At 36.2% G+C, this 19,473-nt stretch overlaps 1 protein-coding gene across 5 annotated transcripts in view; it reads right to left on the bottom strand.

Moving 5' to 3' along the window:
- The window catches only part of CACNA2D1 (calcium voltage-gated channel auxiliary subunit alpha2delta 1), a 430,557-nt gene that overhangs the window by 187,242 nt on the left and 223,842 nt on the right, over positions 1-19,473 (bottom strand). For all 5 annotated transcript variants that reach the window (XM_063323544.1, XM_063323542.1, XM_063323543.1 and 2 more), the window contains exon 5: positions 15,324-15,368. In XM_063323544.1, coding sequence (XP_063179614.1) covers positions 15,324-15,368 — 45 coding nt within the window. The remainder of the gene's footprint in view (positions 1-15,323; positions 15,369-19,473) is intronic.

Raw genomic sequence — 19,473 nt, forward strand, 5'->3', positions numbered from 1 at the left:
TTTTCATCATCGTAGCCGTAGGAAGATGAGTGGATTTTGCACATCTACTAGTAAATTTTCATTTAGTTGAAAAGCACTGGTCACTGTAGAAATGAGAAATATTTTTTCCACAAATATAAAACTTACTGGTTTTTGCTTCCTGCAGCTGTCGAAAACTGAAGATTAGAAAACTGATATTAATTAAAAAATACCATCAATGAAACACACAAAAAGCCACAACCAAACTGAAACACTCTTCAGTTGTTTTCCGAAGGCAGACTCTTGTCTGGAACAACGTAGAAGTTGCTCAAAGCATCAGAACAGATTTAGCATCAGGACAAAAGAATAAAAGACAGATTTCTTTTTTTTTTTAATTCCTGAATCGATATCCAGCAAGAAACAATGGCACCTGCCTGCTTTCATACTTATGTAAAATAGAAAGGAATCGGTTGCTAGTATTTTCCATCGCCCCAGTATCTAGGGACTGTGTTTTGCATAAAACCCCTCTGTCCCTACCAACGCCATTTTAGAGAACGAGTGTGAAGATGGAATTAGAACTGTTACGGTGTTAGGGACATCCAAATTCTTGCTCTGTCATTCCTTTCTGTCTTTCCTTGCAGATTTCCAAAAGTTTTATATTTTCATCTCTAGGTTTCTATCGCTTTTTGATTTCTGAATATTTGTTGACATTTTTAAATGTAAAATTTTGGACAATTGAGTCTCGCTGCCTATGCTTCTTTTAGTCCACTCCCAGACGTAGTCTGTGCAAACGAATGCCACCATATAAAAATAAGCACAGAATTTTTCCAACACTCAGTTCCTTACTCAAAATCAGTTTTGCTGTTTTGTTGGGTTTTTTCCCTCCCTGAGGAAAGCACTCCAGCAGAACTACATACGCAGCCCCTCCGACACTGCTTCTGGCCCCACTAAAAAGTTACAGCTGGGCCTGCCGGGGAGAGTAAAATGAAATGTCGCTTGAAGCACAGGGCTCAGCAATATGCCTGCAGCAAGTGGAGGACAGGAATGGCTCTTCCAAGGACAAGATAGAGGGAAGTTAATTTTGAAGAGGCAGCTAAAATGCACTTCTAATAGCCACAGCACTTTCATAGCATTTAGATAATGTCGTGAGTGCATTGCCTTCTGATACCTTTTTTTATTTCCTTTTTGATAGATGTGATTTTCCAGCTGTGGGAAACCTGGCAAGTGCATTTAGGTGTTTGTGACAGAACTGCAGTTTACTTCCTTTTTATTTGCATGTCAGTGGGGAACTGCGGTCTTCATTCAGCTACACTAAGATTTTAAGTAAAGAGAAATCCTTCTGGCTACTCTTAAGGACAAAAGTTGACCAAATAAGAAAACAGTTATCTCAGAACTTATAAATTCTTACTTTATTTTTTAGACAAGAGAGTTATTTAATATAAGAATATATATACATATTCATATATATAAACATAAGGACATATATACAGGGTCTAGGTAGCTTCAGATGTAGGGAAATAGTTTTCTATTTGCAACTGTGTGTCATGCTCAAGCACCATTTACTTAAAATCAATATGAGGTTTTTCAGTGCTTTTACTGCTTCCATATGTTTCTAATGTATCAGTTGGTTACTGTATGTCGGTAAGAAAGTGAATGGAACTCTGGATTGAGGGTCTACTTTTTAAAAAAAAAAATAATTATATAGCAGCCAATTTTATTTTCAGCATTCTGCCAACTGAATAACCTTAGTACATGTCAAATATCAAGTCATATTAATTAAAAAACATTTATTTGCCTCAAACATTTTTTGGAATGCAAACTATCTTTTGCTGTTAATCATTTCTATGCACCTACTTACAGACTTGTCCCTGTCTCCTGTTTACACAACTGTATTATTTTTTATAGAGCGGGTTCAAAACCCACTCTGTGCATTCATTTGTCTGACCTTCATTGTTCACAGCTTCTGATCAGGACTTTTAGATACCCGCAAAATTACTATATATCCCAAACATAATAGTGTTTTCTTTTCTTTGTATCCCAACCTATTCACAAAATTCACTGCATCATGAATTTTGTTTCATGAATAAATGAATACTTGATGTAATTTATTTATCAAACATAAGTACTTGGAAGTCTGGGGATGGACTCTTTATTAGGGCTTATTGTGATAGGACAAGGGATAACGGTTTTAAACTAAAAGACGGAAGTTTTAGACTAGATATAAGGAAAAATTTACTTTTTTTTTTTTATTATGAGGGTGGTGAAACACTGACACAGGTTGCCCAGAGAGGTGGTGGGTGCCCCATCCCTGGAAACATTCAAGGTCAGGTTGGATGGGGCTCTGAAGAACCTGATCTAGTTGAAAATGGCCCTGCTTATTGCAGGGTGGGGCTGGTCTAGATGACTTTTAAAGGTCCCTTCCAACCCAAACTATTCTATGATTCTACGAAAATATGTCTCTCTTGTGGCATTTCAGTGAATTACATTTTAGAGAAACAAATGAAAAAGACTGGGTTTTCCTAATTTCTTCGGGTAGAGAAAGTTTCAAAAGAGAAATTCAAGCTTATGAAAACCATCTTCTATTTGAAAGAGTTGACATCCCATCTAGAAGTGTGCCTTAAATACCATGACTCAGGCACTTATAGTTTCTTGTGAATAATATAACTATTTTCTTAATTTCTGACAATCGAGATGTAAGAAATCATTTGGCAATAAGCTAAAAAACCAACAAAACCAAAAACCAAACTTAAGACAAAAAGGTAGCAATACATTGAGAATTAAAGAAAAACACTCAAAGGACTGACATAGCTTTTATTCTGACTCATATCTACAGGACCTACCCTTGCATTTTCTAGCTATCGCTTACAAAAATCATTAAATAAAAGTTCTGTACAATTTTGCAGGTAGGAAACTGGCAGAGACAGCCTGTTTTCAATGATGTGATGAACAATTACCCAGCAAGTAGTGGTAGTCAGCGTAGCTGGTCAAGTATTAAAGAAGGAATTTGATGCTAAATCAGTGGTCCAAATGGTGCAGAACATGGCAATACATCATGCTAAAAATTAAAATTTGTTTAACTAATACTTTTTCCACAGGAAGTGGAGTACACACATGTTCGGATTTACACTTTGAAACTGAAAATAAGAATTCAGATTCCTTCCAAATTTACCAAATGGAATTTGTTATTTCATCTTGCAAGCCAAGACCATTCCTCCATGTCCTTGATGTATACTTGGAAACTGAAAGTATACGTTGCCTGAGACACTTTCTTCCTGCAACTGATGCCCACTGAGCTCAAGGAGACCACCTGCTCGCAGCCACAGGCCCAAAGCCACAATGCACGTGCTCTGATTTGAAAAGGCAAAGAGACTCTCGACTTTAAGTGTCCCAACAAGGTAACGGTAAGGAGGTTAGACTGGGTGGCAGGATAAGGAGCTGAAAATCTGAACTCTCCTAAGGATATTAGTAATTAACATAATTTATTTTAAAGATCCATGCAAACAGCTTGTCTTTCCTAAAACTGACACAGTTTTTTAGTGAGTTGGACTTAGTATGTGTTGAAACCTTGATTTCTTATTCAATAATCAGAAAAGAGCTGAAAGTTATGTTCTATTCTCATGATTGCAGATTACAGCTGACCTTCACAGCAAAACTGAGTAAAGTCTGCTGTAGTAACATCAGTATGTAAAATTTCATTTCTGTCCTCTCCTATTTTCTCTTTAACTCCAATGCCAGGTAAAATGAAATATTTATTTTAAATATTTAAACACATAAGACATATAAGGCATATTTATCTTCCTAAAGATAAGCGTGCCATTTCCTACCCACTCCTTAAGTCACCCTAAACCTCTCCCAATCCTCACATTGTTCCGGGGGTGATGGAGAGTTGCCTCATAACGACATCAGCACCCTTGGATCAACCCCATCTGGTCCCATGGACTTGTGTATGTCTGATGTGCTTCGGTGTCCCTAAATCTACCTTCTGCTGTTGTAGGAATAGCTTCTCTCCCACGGTTCTGCCGCCAGGCTAAGGCACATGGCAGACTGATGCAAAGAAGGCACCAAGTACTTCATCCTCACTATGACCTTAGCCGCAAGGTTCCCTTCCCATTGAGAAGTTTCTTTAGCTTTCCTTTTGATATCAATATCCTTAAAGAAGCACTTCTTGTTGCTCTTGATGTCCCTCACCAATACAAACCCCAGACAAAATTTGACTTTCCTAATTCTACCCCTTCCATCCTTGAACGTTCAGGCAACATCTCCATAACCTTGCTGGGTCATACATCCTGGTGAGGAGTTCAGGAGTCATGATGTGTAACACCATCTGAACCTCTCACCTTGATTCTTTTCTATATGGAGTGATGGCCTGGGAAAACTCAGGAATTTAGGACTAGGGTGTTCACTAAGAGTGATTTTTCTGCCTGCTCTTAAGGTATCATGTATTGGACAGAACTGCCTACTTCAGTACCGACTTTGCTAGTGGCTTTACTGGCTAAAATGATGTCATTAGCCAACACACCATGAATATTAAAATAAAAGCATATCTTACTCTAACTGATTAAAATGTTACGAGCAGTTCAGAAAAGCCCAGTGAATTATTAAAAAAATACTTTTAAAATTCATAGCCTCCTTCAAACTATTGCATTCACATCCCACTAGAGTGATCAAACATATGCAATATAAAAAATAAATAAAAAAAAGAATCCATTGTTGACAAAGTCCCATAGAATACTTGGTCATCTACAACTTCGAGACACAAATGCACTCTGGATAATTTAGATTTTTCATACATCATCCAATTAAATTTCAAACTGGAGACTGTTCTACTGTTTATTGGAATAAATTACACTGCCTACCTTTTACCACCCCCGCATCTGATTAAAGATCATATCCCTGGAGAATAAGAACTGTTAAATCATCTTAATGCTTCATTGGGAATTAGTTATAATACCCACTGAATGTGAACATTTAATTAATTTGATTTTTTCATCTGATGCAGTTGTCTTTGCCATGCTTTGCTAAGCCATCAACTGATCCTGTTTCACAGCACGTTCTTATCTACAGTCATACTGGTTGGGTCCAGATTTTGTACATCCTGCAGCACACTAATTGGTTATTGCTCTTTCTTCTTAATTTGTGCCGCCTACTGTGTCAATAACAACATTAATAACAGTAAAGCCCTACTTTGAGAAGGAAGTTGGACTACCTCACCTCCAGAAGCGCTCCTAATCTAATTTTTTCTGTGATTCTCTGAGTTAACACTGATGGGGCTCAAAACACTATACAAACATCACTCACTAATTCATGCAGATATAAATATAATGCAGCTTTTCGCTAATTAAAAACGAGCTGTATCTAGATAGACAAAAGCGGTAGGTAACACTAAACCACACACTGATCTCTGGGTTACATATGGACCATAGACTTTCCCTAAAGACTAAATACCGTATAATAATTTAAGTAAAGTGACATAACACTATGTAAGACTATTTATATGGTTTTTAAAAATGCTAGTATGGTGAAAACCAACAACGTAATAAATTAGAAGAATAGCATTCCCAGAGACTGAGGGAAACTTTAGAAAGATATTCTTTCTGCGCAAGAAGAGAATCACATTATAAGGGGGCAAAAAAATGAAAAAAAAACAAAAAAAACCCACCCAAGAAAAGAAAAAAAGAAAAAGAAAAAAAAAAGGAAGAAGAAACAAGTCAACTTTTAGATGTTGAAAGAACTAAAAAAAAAAAAAAAGGCAGCAAAAATACTTTTGTAAAAGGTCAGCTGCAGCTGAGTTCAAAAGCTTTTTGGGTCTGGACAATGTAATTCCTCACTGGATCAAAAATCCTTTGCAATACACGCCACAAAGGAGAGCTGCAAGAGTACCTGTAATTCGCGCTTTCACATACTAATGCTAAAATCTCTGAAAGACTTCAAGTCACAAGACAGAAGCAGAAGCACAGATGGCCTTTCAAAGCCACGTGGGCAAGAAACGTCTCTGAAGCTAAACCCCAGCTTGCCTCCCACTCAGCCCTACTCAAGGCATGACTCAGGTGCAGAACTGCAGAGTAAATGACCTTGCATAAAATAAGAGGCTTCAATTCTGAAGCTCTGCTGCTTTGCCATACTTAGGGCAAGTGCTGGAAATTAGAGATGTTAATGAAGAGAACTGTAGGAAAGGATAACGCTGGGTACAGTAAGAAAGCCTTATACTTCCTAGAGTAGACTGATCCACTTATAAACACCTATAAATGATATGCTTTATATTAGATACGGTTGTCTTCTTCAGTCTATTTTTTTTCATCTGTTCTCCAAAAAACAGAGCGTGTTGAGAATGGGTATGTGGAAAAGCCAGGGAGAAGGATCCAGCCTTTTTACAGATGATAGCGGCCAGTTCAGAAATACTCTCATTTGCAGAGTCAGGGGCAGGGCAGGAACAGGTGAGGAACTGCATTTCAGATCACTTACACCACAGGGAGCTGCCTGATAATCCCCAAACAGTGCAATACATAGATTATTTCCTGTCTGGGGATACTTTGAGAACCATAAACCACTCTGAAAGTGTCTCCAAGAAAGCCAATGTGGTATTATGTCTCCTAGCAAGGCAGCTTTTCATGTCATCTGAGGAACGCAAAACTAAACATTAACCTCCCAATCAACTAGTAATAATTGTATACACTTCCCAGAATGGAGGTTACGGAGCGTCTCCTTTGCCCCATATACAAACTGAATATTAAAGCCAATTTTGTAAGTATAATATTTACCTCATCTCAACCATACCTCTGATGAAGGGTTCAATGGGTCATTTATTTCATCTGAGATATGGGTTAGCAGTAGATCACCAGAACCACAGAGGACACACCTATCAGCATTTTTTCTTTTTTTTTTTTTTTTTTAAACTTAAACTTGAAAACACAACTCAAAGATTTTGGTCATTTAGCTATCTTGAGTCTTAATAGTAAATCTTATTAAAATATTATAAGTGCTCTATTCCAGTTTTCTTGATCTGCCTTGCAATTTTCAAAGCCTGCTTCTACCTTCAATCAATATGAAAGCATCAGATTCAGTTATTTGGGTTCTTTTATACCGCTTCAAAATCTCAATGTGACCAGCACGTTTCAAAGTGACATGTCAAAACATTGCTACCTATAATCAGGCAACAAAGCGCTCGCTAAAAAACACTACTTCAAATGCTATAAATATTCTGTAACAAGTTCAGCTTTTGGAATTGCTTTTAGTTACCAATAAACAACATCACTGCATTCACTGCAATTGTTATCACTCATGCTTGGATATTAGTAGGAAATATCCTGAAGGAAGAAATTTTCCATTAAGCTGATGAATCACTAGCTTTAGGGCTGAATTCTGATCTTTGGTGTGACATAAACTCAGCCTCCACGGGGAGACTTCAAGCACTGCTTTTTTGTGCAAATTTGCCTTCAAGGTAGAATTCTCCACATTAAGAACATCCTCATCTTTTTTAGGACACTGACAACTACAGTTATCACTCTTGCCATTACTATTTCATAAGTCTCTTTCACAGGTAGGAGATAGCTTTGGGGCAGTCATATATTTCATTATCATGTATTTTTCATTGCAGCCTCGAACATATATTCATTTGGGAGAATAGAAGACTTGCACAAATTTGAATAAAGGAATATAAACCTGACACCTAGCTTTTTAACCAGAATAAAAAAAAAAAAAAAAGCAAGAACTCCTGCTCCCTGTAGCAATAGATCATTATAATTTCAATAAGAAGCTCAAAGGAATGCCTTTTCTCCCTGTGGGTTGGACTCCAGCTTACCTATAATGCCTTGAACTGGAAAGACCTGACATGTTTTGCAGTGATAGCTGGTAAAAGGCACACATTTCTCAGTGAACAATGCATAAAGTCTTGGTACTAAAGCAGGCAGTGACAATCATGCCCTCACTGTCAGTTCTGATGCTCATTTTCCAAAGAATGGCATCCAAATCACACTGTTAGAAATCATCACACTGGATTGCAGATGTGAGAGAGGAAAGTGCACAGCAAAAACACTGGAGTATGCATTTTCCTAAAAGGCCTGGAAGTCAAGGTACCATGGAATTACTAGAAATAAGAACAATAAGCCCGCTTATATAAAAAGTATGAACAACAGAGGTAAGACTAAAGAAAATAAAAATATGGCTTTCCTGCTTACTCCTCCTCCCATTGTACTAATGATAAGATGATTTGTGCTATCTTGTAACAGAATTTTTCTATATCTTCTAAATCTATCTATCTACTCCTTTTTGGGCAGGTCACTTTCAAACATATTGATTCAAATGGAAGTATTTTGATGTATGTACCAAAGCAAGCATGTTCTATGAAATCTAGAATATAACAACTTAAATAAGTAACATCTCAGAATATGCTGTATATTTCAGAAGCACAGGACAGAATCTTGGAATACCCTTAGGCATCAAAAAGTGCGACAACCAGGGAGTATTCTCTGAAAATGGAAATAGGCTGGGACATCTATAGGAATCTATCAAATTTTCCCCACTTCGTTTCATAAAATTTTAAATGTATTATAGAATTAATTATTAATTCCAAGTACTAAATGCCAGTACCAAAAGACATAGGTTAATATTCAATATGTATTTTAATAAAAATGAAAATACAGTTGAAAAATACGACATCAGTTACAGATTAGAAATTCCTGTTCTAATGAAACTTCTCTAAGGCCTTAAAAATATTCCCTATATGGATGTATCAACAGTCCTACTCTGACAGTCTTCCATAACGGAAGATACAATTTATACAACCAAAACTGTTCTTTCCCTCTTAAAGAGCAAACTACCTCGGCAAAATGCCTCCCTTGTCTCTATAATAAAAAAGGTCAGAACAGGGCATTTGTCTTTATAGCTAATACCCATTGCAGTGAGAAGGGAAAAAAAAAAAAAACAACAAACAAAATCTCAATAAAATTCAGGTCATATTGCCAAGAATCAGAATAATTCTGGGACAGATGCAGCCCAAGTTGTCAGTTCAAATTCAAAATGTCTCCATCAAACATCAGTCAAGTAATATTTCAGTCCGTTTACAAATTCAGCCATTTTGGTATCACGATACTCCAAGAATGTACAAAAAAATCACCTAAACCAAGTGCTAAATGGTGTTTTCCAATGAAATTTTCACATGCATAATTCTACCACACAGCATCAAGAGATGCAACATTAAACAGAAAATACGAGAAATATATATGTAAATATCATTTCATCAGATATCTGCAATATCTTGTCCTGCTGCAACACCCTGTACAATAGGCTGTGTACTTTCTGAAGCAAGTGGGGGCATGTGTCCTGTTTGAAGATGTTCTCAGATTTCAGCTCTCCATTTTAAAACGGGAGATGGATTTGGTGGATGGAAAGAGAACAGGCTATAGCTTATCCGCTTTTCCCAATGAAGATTGGGTTGGGTTTTTTTGAAAATACTTGCAAAAGAGCAGGCGAAAGATATTACAAACTTTCTATGTTCTCCATCTGATGCATTCCGCCTCATATGCCCAGAATTGTAGTGTGTTAAAACCCAAAAGGATTTTTTTTAAATGATGTTTACATTCACATCTAATCATCCTTTCTTAGTTTTACAACAGTTTTCAACTGGATGTAGATATATATATTATTTTTTCCATCATTGCTATTTAAAAAAAAACATACTTGACAACCGCCTTTATGCTGCAGTTTTAAACTCAGAGAGCTGAAGTTTCACACATTATTCTAAAATAACAAGGCATCACTGAATTAGGAATACTATCTAAACCTTGTGGCAAAACCAGCTTACCGGTTTAAAAAGATTTCTCCCTGCAAGTTTTATAAAGTAATAAAAAACTGTTTTTCATATTTAAAACAGCCATAGGCATGTTCCTTGTTGCTTCTCTCTGGTGGAACCTACGCATTGACCTCAGTCCCAGAGTGAATTCACATTTTGTGCAGGCACTTGCTCCACAAAGGGACCCATAATTCTACAGTTTTCACGTTAACTCAGTAAAAGAAAATAAAAAGCGCTACTATCACTTAATACACGATCAATAACCACACAAGAAGTACCGCTCTGTTAGCCACGACTCCATTCCAACAAGGGACTACACGAAGGCAGTCTCTGATAAATCACTTGTGTAACTCGGGACACGGCTCCTGCCAGGAGACGCAACTGGCTGCTCCCAGTCAAAGCCTAACGACTGAGACCTGCAGAGGAGCTGCAAACTTCCAACGGGGCGCAGCTGGTTTCATTTTAAAGAAACATTTATTTGTCATACTTAGTCCTTTCAGTTAAACCACTCAAAAAATTCAGTTTTCTTTTCCTGAGGCTGTTGTAGTTTGTGCAAGAAGGAGTTTGTAAAACAATGACAAGAAATTACACTAAAAATAGGAAGAAAAGGAGCAAGATGCAAAGGGGAGATGGGAGAAACATTAAGGAAAAATGAAAATTAAGCAATCAAGCAATTCAGTGCATAGTGAAGAAATGGATATCTGAATGTGTGGAAACAGGAAAGTTAGATTTAGAAAGGATCTATAAAGAAGATGCAGAATCACTAGAAATAAAATGGAGACCAGTACAAAAAAGAGGAAAGAACCGAACACTGAAGCAAAGACAACTGTAAATAGGGAGGAGTACAAAGGACAAGAAGGGAAAACAGGTAAAGCAATATTAAAACTTATGGGAAAGGGCATCTTAATGTGGTACCACTCAGTTTTCCAATAAAAGCAGTGCAGCATTTGTCCGGAGTCATAAGACACAAGCAGTTGACACCTGCAAATTAAAGTGCAGCGCAATATATCAAAGTGAAAGGGTTCTAGGGAATAGGACAGTGAATGAAAACCTGAGACCTGTATTAAATTACAAGTTTGGCCATTATCTTCCTATGTGCTATGAAAAATGGGAATATAATACCTCCTACCTTGTTGTGAGGATAAAACTCATTAATTATCATGAAGTGCTCACACATTACAGCGCTGTGGGGGAAATAAGCAGGTAGAATCTAATTGCTGTTGTAGGATAAAGAGTACAGAAGGTATACTACTGATTGATGGACTAAGGGGTTACAAATTGATTGTTTTATCTGAGAGACTGAGAAATCCAAAGGCCAAAGAATGATTGGTCTTCTCATGCTTTTTTTCTTTCTTTTTTTTTTTTTTTTTTTTTAAGTCCAAGCAAACACAGTCATTAGATTCAAAAAGGCCCATCGAGACAGCAGGTGAAAAATGAGGCAGAAGGATCTTCTGAATGCGGTACATAAACAGAGAGAGGGAAAGCAAACTACAGTGCAGTGTATTAACATACCCCAGAAAAAAATACACAGAATTTAAGTTGGAGGACTGTTCTTCTGCTAAAGCTATTATTTTAAAAGGATGAATGAAGAAAATTAAAACTGGTAGGCACAACATCTGAGATTAATTTCTTCTAATTCTTCAACATCTGAAAGTTAAGATCTAAAAGCGTCCGTTATAGGAAGCTGGTCAACAGAGAGAAATACGCAGCTAGAAGTGATTCAGCTGACCTTAGACACTTATCTCAAAATAAACTGAACAACTCTCTAGAGGTGTCCACTGTGACTAGCTTAGACATCTAATTTTAATAAATAAATTTCAGCTACTAATTATTCCTACTTGTACTGAAGGAGAAATGTAATATCATGCCCTGTGATAAAATGAAGGCTCACAGCATGGAGGAGAAAATCTATGAACTTGTAGAGACAGCAAAGAATGGAGGGCAAAAGCAGTTTTATTAGCCAGTGCTTCAGAGACAATTCCATTAAAATAAAAATGATGCCACCTAAGTCCTCTCAAGCATTTTTTCATGCAGGAACAGGGGAGAAGAGTCTGTGGTGTTTGCATACATAGTTGAGACCTGGATGCAGGCTTTCTCAAAAAAATACAGTATCAGGTCACTCACCATCTTATATCTTATCCTTATTGCTTCTTCTTTCAAGTTAGATTACTGATCACAATGACAGCACAGGCACAAAACCAGCTTTTTTCACACTCAATGTGTTTTATCAAAAAGTATGTAACTGATTCTTACCACCTAAACGAGATGGAAACCATCAGTAAGGATACCCACAACTTCCTATTCCCAACAAAGTGCTGCAATTAGAATACAAGTTTTTCTTGGATTCCTAATCTGCATTTATCTAATCAGCCTCAACTTTACTGATGAAAGAAAAGAATTACTACATTTTAACTTTTTTTAACAAATATTTGCATAAAAATGTTAACAGTGAAAAACTCAAGACACATGCAAGAGACTTTTTTAGGAGGTGCACGTTACTGATTCCTCAAATACCGGGCCTTTTAAAGGGATCCAAATCTGCATGTATAAATTACATCTCTAAAATAAATGTTTTTTTCCTATAATACAAATGAGACTTATTTTGTTTATTAAGAGTTAATACTGATATTGCAGCTGAAGGAGGATAACTTCTAACATCATTACGAAATATTTACCTTTTCTAAATATCAGGAATCAGAGATCCGTAGAATTGTTTAGATTGGAAAAGACCTTTAAGATCAATGAGTCCAACCATTAACCTAACACTGCCAAGTTCACCACTAAATCGTGTCCCTAAGTGCTACTTCTACACATCTTTTACATACCTCCTGGGATGGGGACTCAACCACTTCCCTGGGCAGCTTGTTCCAATGCTTGACAACCCTTTTGCTGAAGAAATTTTTCATAATATCCAATCTAAACCTCCCCTAGTGCAACTTGGGGACACTTCCTCTTGTCCTATCGCTTGTTACCTGGGAGAAGAGACCGACCCCCACCTCACTATACCCTCCTTTCAGGGAGTCATAGAGAGCGATAAGGGCTGCCCTCAGCCTCCTTTTCTCCAGGCTGAACACCCCCAGCTCCCCAACAGACTTGTGCTCTAGAGCCTTCACCAGCTTCGTTGCCCTTCTCTGGATGCAAAGAAACAGACCCGGAGGATGTTTCTCTAGGATGAAGAAATCCAGTCCTCAGCAGATACGCTGAAACAACTAGATACCAGTGGCTGAGGTATCTGAGACTCTCTCTCTTTTCATGGGGTAACTACTACTTATGGGGAACTTTTTATTTGTATCTCCTTAAGCCAAAGCATTTGTTCTGATCAGCTGGCCACAAAAGCTTAAATGACTGACAAAAAGCACACGCTTTTAAACAACCAGTTCTTATAAACACTGTACTTTCTTAGCACCTTTTGCCTTCACATTGTTTTCTAAAATTAGAATTAAATAAAGAGATTAAAACCAAAATAAAACAAAAAGAAACTTCCTTTTTTTACCTTCTCCCTCTTTAACTCCCTCTTTGAGAACTATTAGGAAGGGAAGAAAAATAACTATTTCAACACATACAGCCTTATAGACATTCTGGGAAGTCAAACCAAACCACAGTCTTAATGCTGTATTTTTGTATCTTACAAAATCCACACAGTACAGATCCCCAAAACATTTTAGCTCGCTAGGCCAAAACACCCATGCAAAAGTTACAGTGATATTCAGTTTAAATTCTGCTCCTTCTGCTCATATGTATAATTAGCTAATAATTCACAGGGAGTGTGCTGCGTAAACTAAGGATCTCAAGAATTGTACCAGATATTGGGAACTGCTATTTAGCTGTGCGACCTGCCTGAATTTTTTCTCAATAGAAAAAGTGAGGAATTAAATCAATCAGGTTTGCAAGGCAACAAATACAATCAAAGAGGCTGAAATAACCCTAGCTTGTGTGTTAAAAAGAGAACAAAACAACAGGAAAAAAAATTCCTTTGGTGCTCTACAAGACAGAAAAGATAGTTTTCAGTCCTAGGACTGAAAACTTTTCATTGTGATTCAAATAATTACAAAATAATAACTTAAGCTGGTGTTGAGTTTTACTATTGTACTCTGTGTTGCTGATGCCATGTTACAGAGTTACTTGTTTCTGGACAGACAGGCCCTGGCTCACAAGAACTATTCTTAACTCAATAATAAAGGTTATTATAAACTTCAGTCCAACAGTTTAAAAAGACAGAAATAAAACTGTCACAGCAATAAATAAATTTAAAAAGACATCTGGTGGAATAAACCTCTTTTTTTTTTTTTTTTCTGGGTTAAAAAAAACCTGAGAAAGGTTAAAGAAAATGAGAGTGAACTCTGGAAGAGTATTTCCTTTCGTGCCTTGCCTACCCAATTTGGATTCGTGCTGTAGTACTGACCTCGAGGCATTTCCCAATACTATTAAATCATAACAGATAAAGCAGGCTCTTTTACTTCACACCATAATCTACCATCACCCTATGGTACACTTAGATTCAAAATCCAATTTTAAGCTTTGTACTCCTGTTTGAAGTGGTTAGCACCTGCAATCCCAGTGACTTTAATCAGAAGAGACCAATATCTTTCAAATTTCAGTCCGTTCTAATGAATTTTACTTAAGGCATACAAATTTTAAAACTCAGGACAGTAGACTTGTTTGTTATCTATGAATTCCAGTACTCGTAACTCTGGATAAGCATATCAAATAGTTCTGCTTGACATGATCTATGTACCTTCCTTAATTGCCTTACAGCAGGAGCATCAATTACAATAGTGATGCCATCAATCTCTAAAGAATACTTGATTAAAAAGTGCAAACGAAGCATGCTGGCAATTCTGATTAATATATTTACAACATCTTTTCTATGGTTTTAAAAATTAAATCTATAATGAAGACAAGCAGTTGTATTATCTCAAGTGAAGGTGAGGATAACTTGCCTTCTCCCCAGAAGACATTAAGATTTTTAATAGTTAAAGCCCAATAGGAAACTTCAAACCACTTCAAGTAAGAGTTTTAGTAGAACCAGGAATTGAAACATCATACATTTCCTCTAAAACTTGGGAATGGATTTTCAATTTCCCCAAAGCTTATTACAGTGATGTGAGTGATCACAAAGTGCATGAAAGCAGTTATTCAGTAACATTTTACATCTGCTTTCCCCTCATGTAAAAAATTTCTTACAAAGAATACAGAATAAGATAATGTGAGCTTGGAAAATAGGGCCAGAAAATCGCTCTCTCAGAGTAAAGTAAATTATTTACATTTATCATTTTGATTCTCCAGTCCTATAATTATGATTTTATTGCATTTCAAAAAGTGAATGATGCTGCTGTCAGGATCTTTTTTCTCCCAGCACGTTCCCTGCCTGATCAGTAACTCAGACTGTACAAGGGAACAAGACGCTGAGAATTAGAACATAAAATATTATCTGACTCTTGAGGAAACTTTTGAACATTTCTAAGTTTCTCGCTTCTGCAAAATATTTAAATGCTAGTCTTAGAGTTTCATTATTGTTTTCAACCCCTTAATTTTCTGAGATTACAGGCAATGAAACAAAACGGAACATTTTACTTACATCATTCTGATCATCTTTTGCATTGTAATAGATTATATCATTATTCTGTAAGAGAAAGAAAAGTAATTCTGTTAGTTTGAAAGTAGAGAATAAAGTTTACTAGCAACCATTTGTACTAAAATACATTTTAAAATAAACCCACATTTCTTTATGTATTCTCTTTGGAATATGATGGAATTGGATCTTTGCTTGTTCTCTGTTTCTTTTTTTTTTTTTCCCCATGCTCCTGTTAAACCACATTAATTTAATGCTTCTTCCCTAGTAAGATACAAAAGTCACTTAAAAATCCAACTAGAAAAGTACAGACAATGTTGGATAAAATCCAGAGCTCATAAAAGACCTCTGTAAGCCACTTCTTTTACAGACATAGGATGATTTCACTCTGCAATTAGGTGATTTATGCGCCATGACATCTAGCGGGCAGTAGATATCACGATGCATGGGCATTGCAGAGTGGGTTGAGTACTTGTTGCACACACGTTTATTGTTTTATTCGCCTCCCACTGTGAAAATAAGACCTGGGAAAAAGCATCACAGGAGAGTCTGGCTGTCGTGGCACAGAGTGGATCCTGGCAACTCTGTGGAAATACCATACCACGTAATTCACGCAAAGCACCGGAGGAGAAGATTACTAGTTTCCATTGCAAAATCAGTCAGAAACTTCATTCACTGTAATGTCTACAGTGGCTTGAAAACTGGTGTATTTCCTGAGGAACAGGTTTTTCTTTTCTCTTGAGATATTTCTGAACCATTTAAAAGCCCGAAAGATTTAGGCTCGCTGTAGTAGCTTTCCACTAAATATAATTGCTGTAATGTGCCCTATATTTGCTTTTATACTTTTTTGAATGAAAGTAAGCAATTGTTATGTGCATTTGTGTATGAAATAAATATATCCACATATGTGTCATTTTTTAAAATTCCCTTCGCAGATTGTGAAAAAATAAAGAAATGGAGAAGTTACTTTTCTTCATGCCCAGCATTTCATTTAAAATAGGCAATTGCTGTTAACCTCTAAAAATAGCTTTAATGTATATTTTCAGTTATGTTTATAGTAATACCTTTGGACTTATGTATCTAAATAAAAAGTTGACCACAAAAAATATTTTTTCTTTTATAAATACCAACAGGATGACTTCAGTAATAATTTTTCAAGTGGGTAAGCCAACAACAATCTTTAATCACACTAAAAAGTACCATGACAAGTGCTACAAGGTAATGCAGTTCACCTTTATAAACCATCGTTTTTGCTCACTTCATAAATAAGGACATTTTTCATTCTCTTTTATGATCTTTTTGAGATCCAAACTTGAAATATATTATAGATGAGTTAAATGCCATTCTGAGGTAAATGCTATTAACATTAACTCATCCTCTTCCTCTTTCTCTCAAAAAGCAGTTTTCCACTTTTCCATCAAGAAACTCTTCTACCCACAGTTCCGTTGGGTTTGCATCAGTATGTGGTAACTCAGCCAGACCACAGCGTGCTACAGACGCAGGAGGAAATTCCTTTCATCATTGAAGACTTGATGGTTGTAAAGAAAAGGCCATGTAATGCTCGTGGAAGCCTTCAAGGAAGTCGGAAGAGGCAAAAGATTCAATTTTCTTTGGAATCTCTTTACTTTGTACATGGTTGGGTACAAAATAACTGTTCTGTAAATAATTCGATCTGTTCAAAAAGCCATGTGATTCCTTAGCAGGCAACATTTAGGGCTGCAAGGGATCCAGCTCTGAGTGGTACTAGCTGGAAATGTTAGCACAAGTGTTTTCATCACAAGAGGATCAGTTTAATTAAAAAAAAAAATAATAAAAAAATGTTGTTTCACTTCAGAAGATGGGGGAAAAGAATAGTCCTCTCACCATACCACTTTGTGCTGTGTTGTGTTGTGTTATGTTATGTGAAGTTCCCCTGTAATCTCTTCCCTAGAAGCTTTTGTTCAAGAAAAATGAGACCAGGAAAAGTCATATAGATATCCTTATCTGCATATATATATATATTTAAAAATAATATATATATATTTTTTTTTTTTAGTGGTTTCTTTTTAAAAAGGAACATTTTCATAAAAGCACAATTCTTTTAGGTCTTCTCTTGTATTTTCTCCCATCAAGATATCAGTTTATTTCCCCACCCCATTTCCATTGCTCAGGTTTACCATATAAGTATACCTTGTCACAGCATCTCTTAGTGCCTAGGACTTTTAACGCTGTTCTCTATGCATACAATTCTGTTTATCTACTTAAACAAAGTGAGTTTTTATTGTCACGATTTTATTTCTCCCTTTCTTTTATAATTTTATTTATTGGTTTAAATTGATTGAATCCCACATACCATTGCTATCTACTTCCACAGGATGAAAGGGTATTTCTTACATCACCTATTAAAGAACTATGTTTCAGAAACACGATACATTTCAAAGTTAATTAAAATAACACCCCCAAAATAACTTAGATTTTTTTTTTAGGCTATACGTATCTTGTAGTTTGGTATCCTGCCTGGAGATATTACCTATATAATGCATAAAGTAACACTGACATTGGTCATATGTCATTGCTCTTAATACCCAGTCCTGGGACACACTAAATGCTGTACAGTTCACAAATTAGATTCATGGATCAGTTATATCTTTAGAGAACAATTTCTCATAATTTTACCACTTCTGGCTGACAAGAACAAATTGTGTTGTCGCTGGTTCAAAAGCAAGTAGTTTAGTTAATAAATAACTTCTTGACATAAAGAATTTGAATTTTCCAACTGTTATACACTACTGCCACCAGGTAATACTGCACACTTATTCAGTAAGCCTAAAATAGAATGTAAATATCCTAGATTTATGTTTTTTTTCTTTATCCAGTCATGCTATGAGAAAGAGGAGTACACACTCACTGTTACTTCTGTTCATGAATGAAAGGATTTAGTAAAACAGTCCTGAAGCTAAATTTATGGCATAATTACTCTAGGAGACCATATACATAAATTAGAAGCTTTAGCATGGTATCATACAAGTTTACAAACCTCATGCAGTTGGAAAAGTGAAGGGTAGTTTTCACCATCATTAATTCCCCTTTCAGAGCAAACAGTTTCAGTATCTGACAAGGATACGCAAGGCATGCAAAAATTACATTAAGGACCAGGCCATGAATGTTTTATTTGTGAGTCTCACTATTTTCTTCTATTCTATCCTAAAAGTCTTTTTTCTCCCACACTTTCATTTGCATTATTATCTGCTGAAGTTAGATTGTTCCATTTTTGTTATATTGCTTTATTTCAATAGTACTTTGTTTCCCAGCTTTGGGTATAAAATTATTCCAATGGGAAACACTACGTATTGGGTAGTATCAATGAATTCCTAAATTTCATCACACTGAATCCAAAGTTTCTGGTCTTTATGATCTCTGTGCCTAGAGACCTGAAGAAAAACACCGATTCATCAAACAGAAGAAAAGCACGGGAAAATATAATCTTTCATCTACAGATGAAATTTGGATTCACACCTCTGCTAACTTACACTCACATTTTCTGTACGGACTAAGTTTACAGACTAGTATATTCAACTTGTTAAATGCTTAATCTCAACTCAGGATTATGTCAATGGAGCTGAAATTGGCTTGTCATCACAGGAAATAATTTTTTTTTTTCAATCAAAGTCTTTGAAGAACACCACAAAAGGATTACATTGCAACAAGGCATATCAGACTGCAGATAATTACGCATAGTAAATTGTGGTAATGTAGCTATGCTATTTTGTTGATAAACGCTATACATCTTCCTTTACTCTAGCAAGTGACAAAGATGAAAGCTCCTTCTCATCACTGCCACGTAATGGCTTCTGTAGGAAATCTTGCTCTGTAAATCCTATGCTAGAATTCCAAGAATTGTCCATGAAATATGGACTCCATCAACTGGTCAAACTTTTTTTCAGTGGAAACACTTTATGTGTGATTTTTGAAGTATCTGCTTTCCCAAAAGAGATGTTTGCGTTTCATTCATGAAAGCAAGCAAGCAAACAAACAAACAAACAAACTCCTGGAAATCTTAAGATTTTCAACAAAGATCTAATGCTATCTATTCAGAAGTCTTACTTTCATGGAAGCTGTAATTAAGATTCCTTAAGCCCCCAGGTCTGTACGTGAGGCTTCCTAAGGATCTGCCTAA

This window comes from Chroicocephalus ridibundus, chromosome 1 (assembly GCF_963924245.1).
Source record: "Chroicocephalus ridibundus chromosome 1, bChrRid1.1, whole genome shotgun sequence".
NCBI lineage: Eukaryota > Metazoa > Chordata > Aves > Charadriiformes > Laridae > Chroicocephalus > Chroicocephalus ridibundus.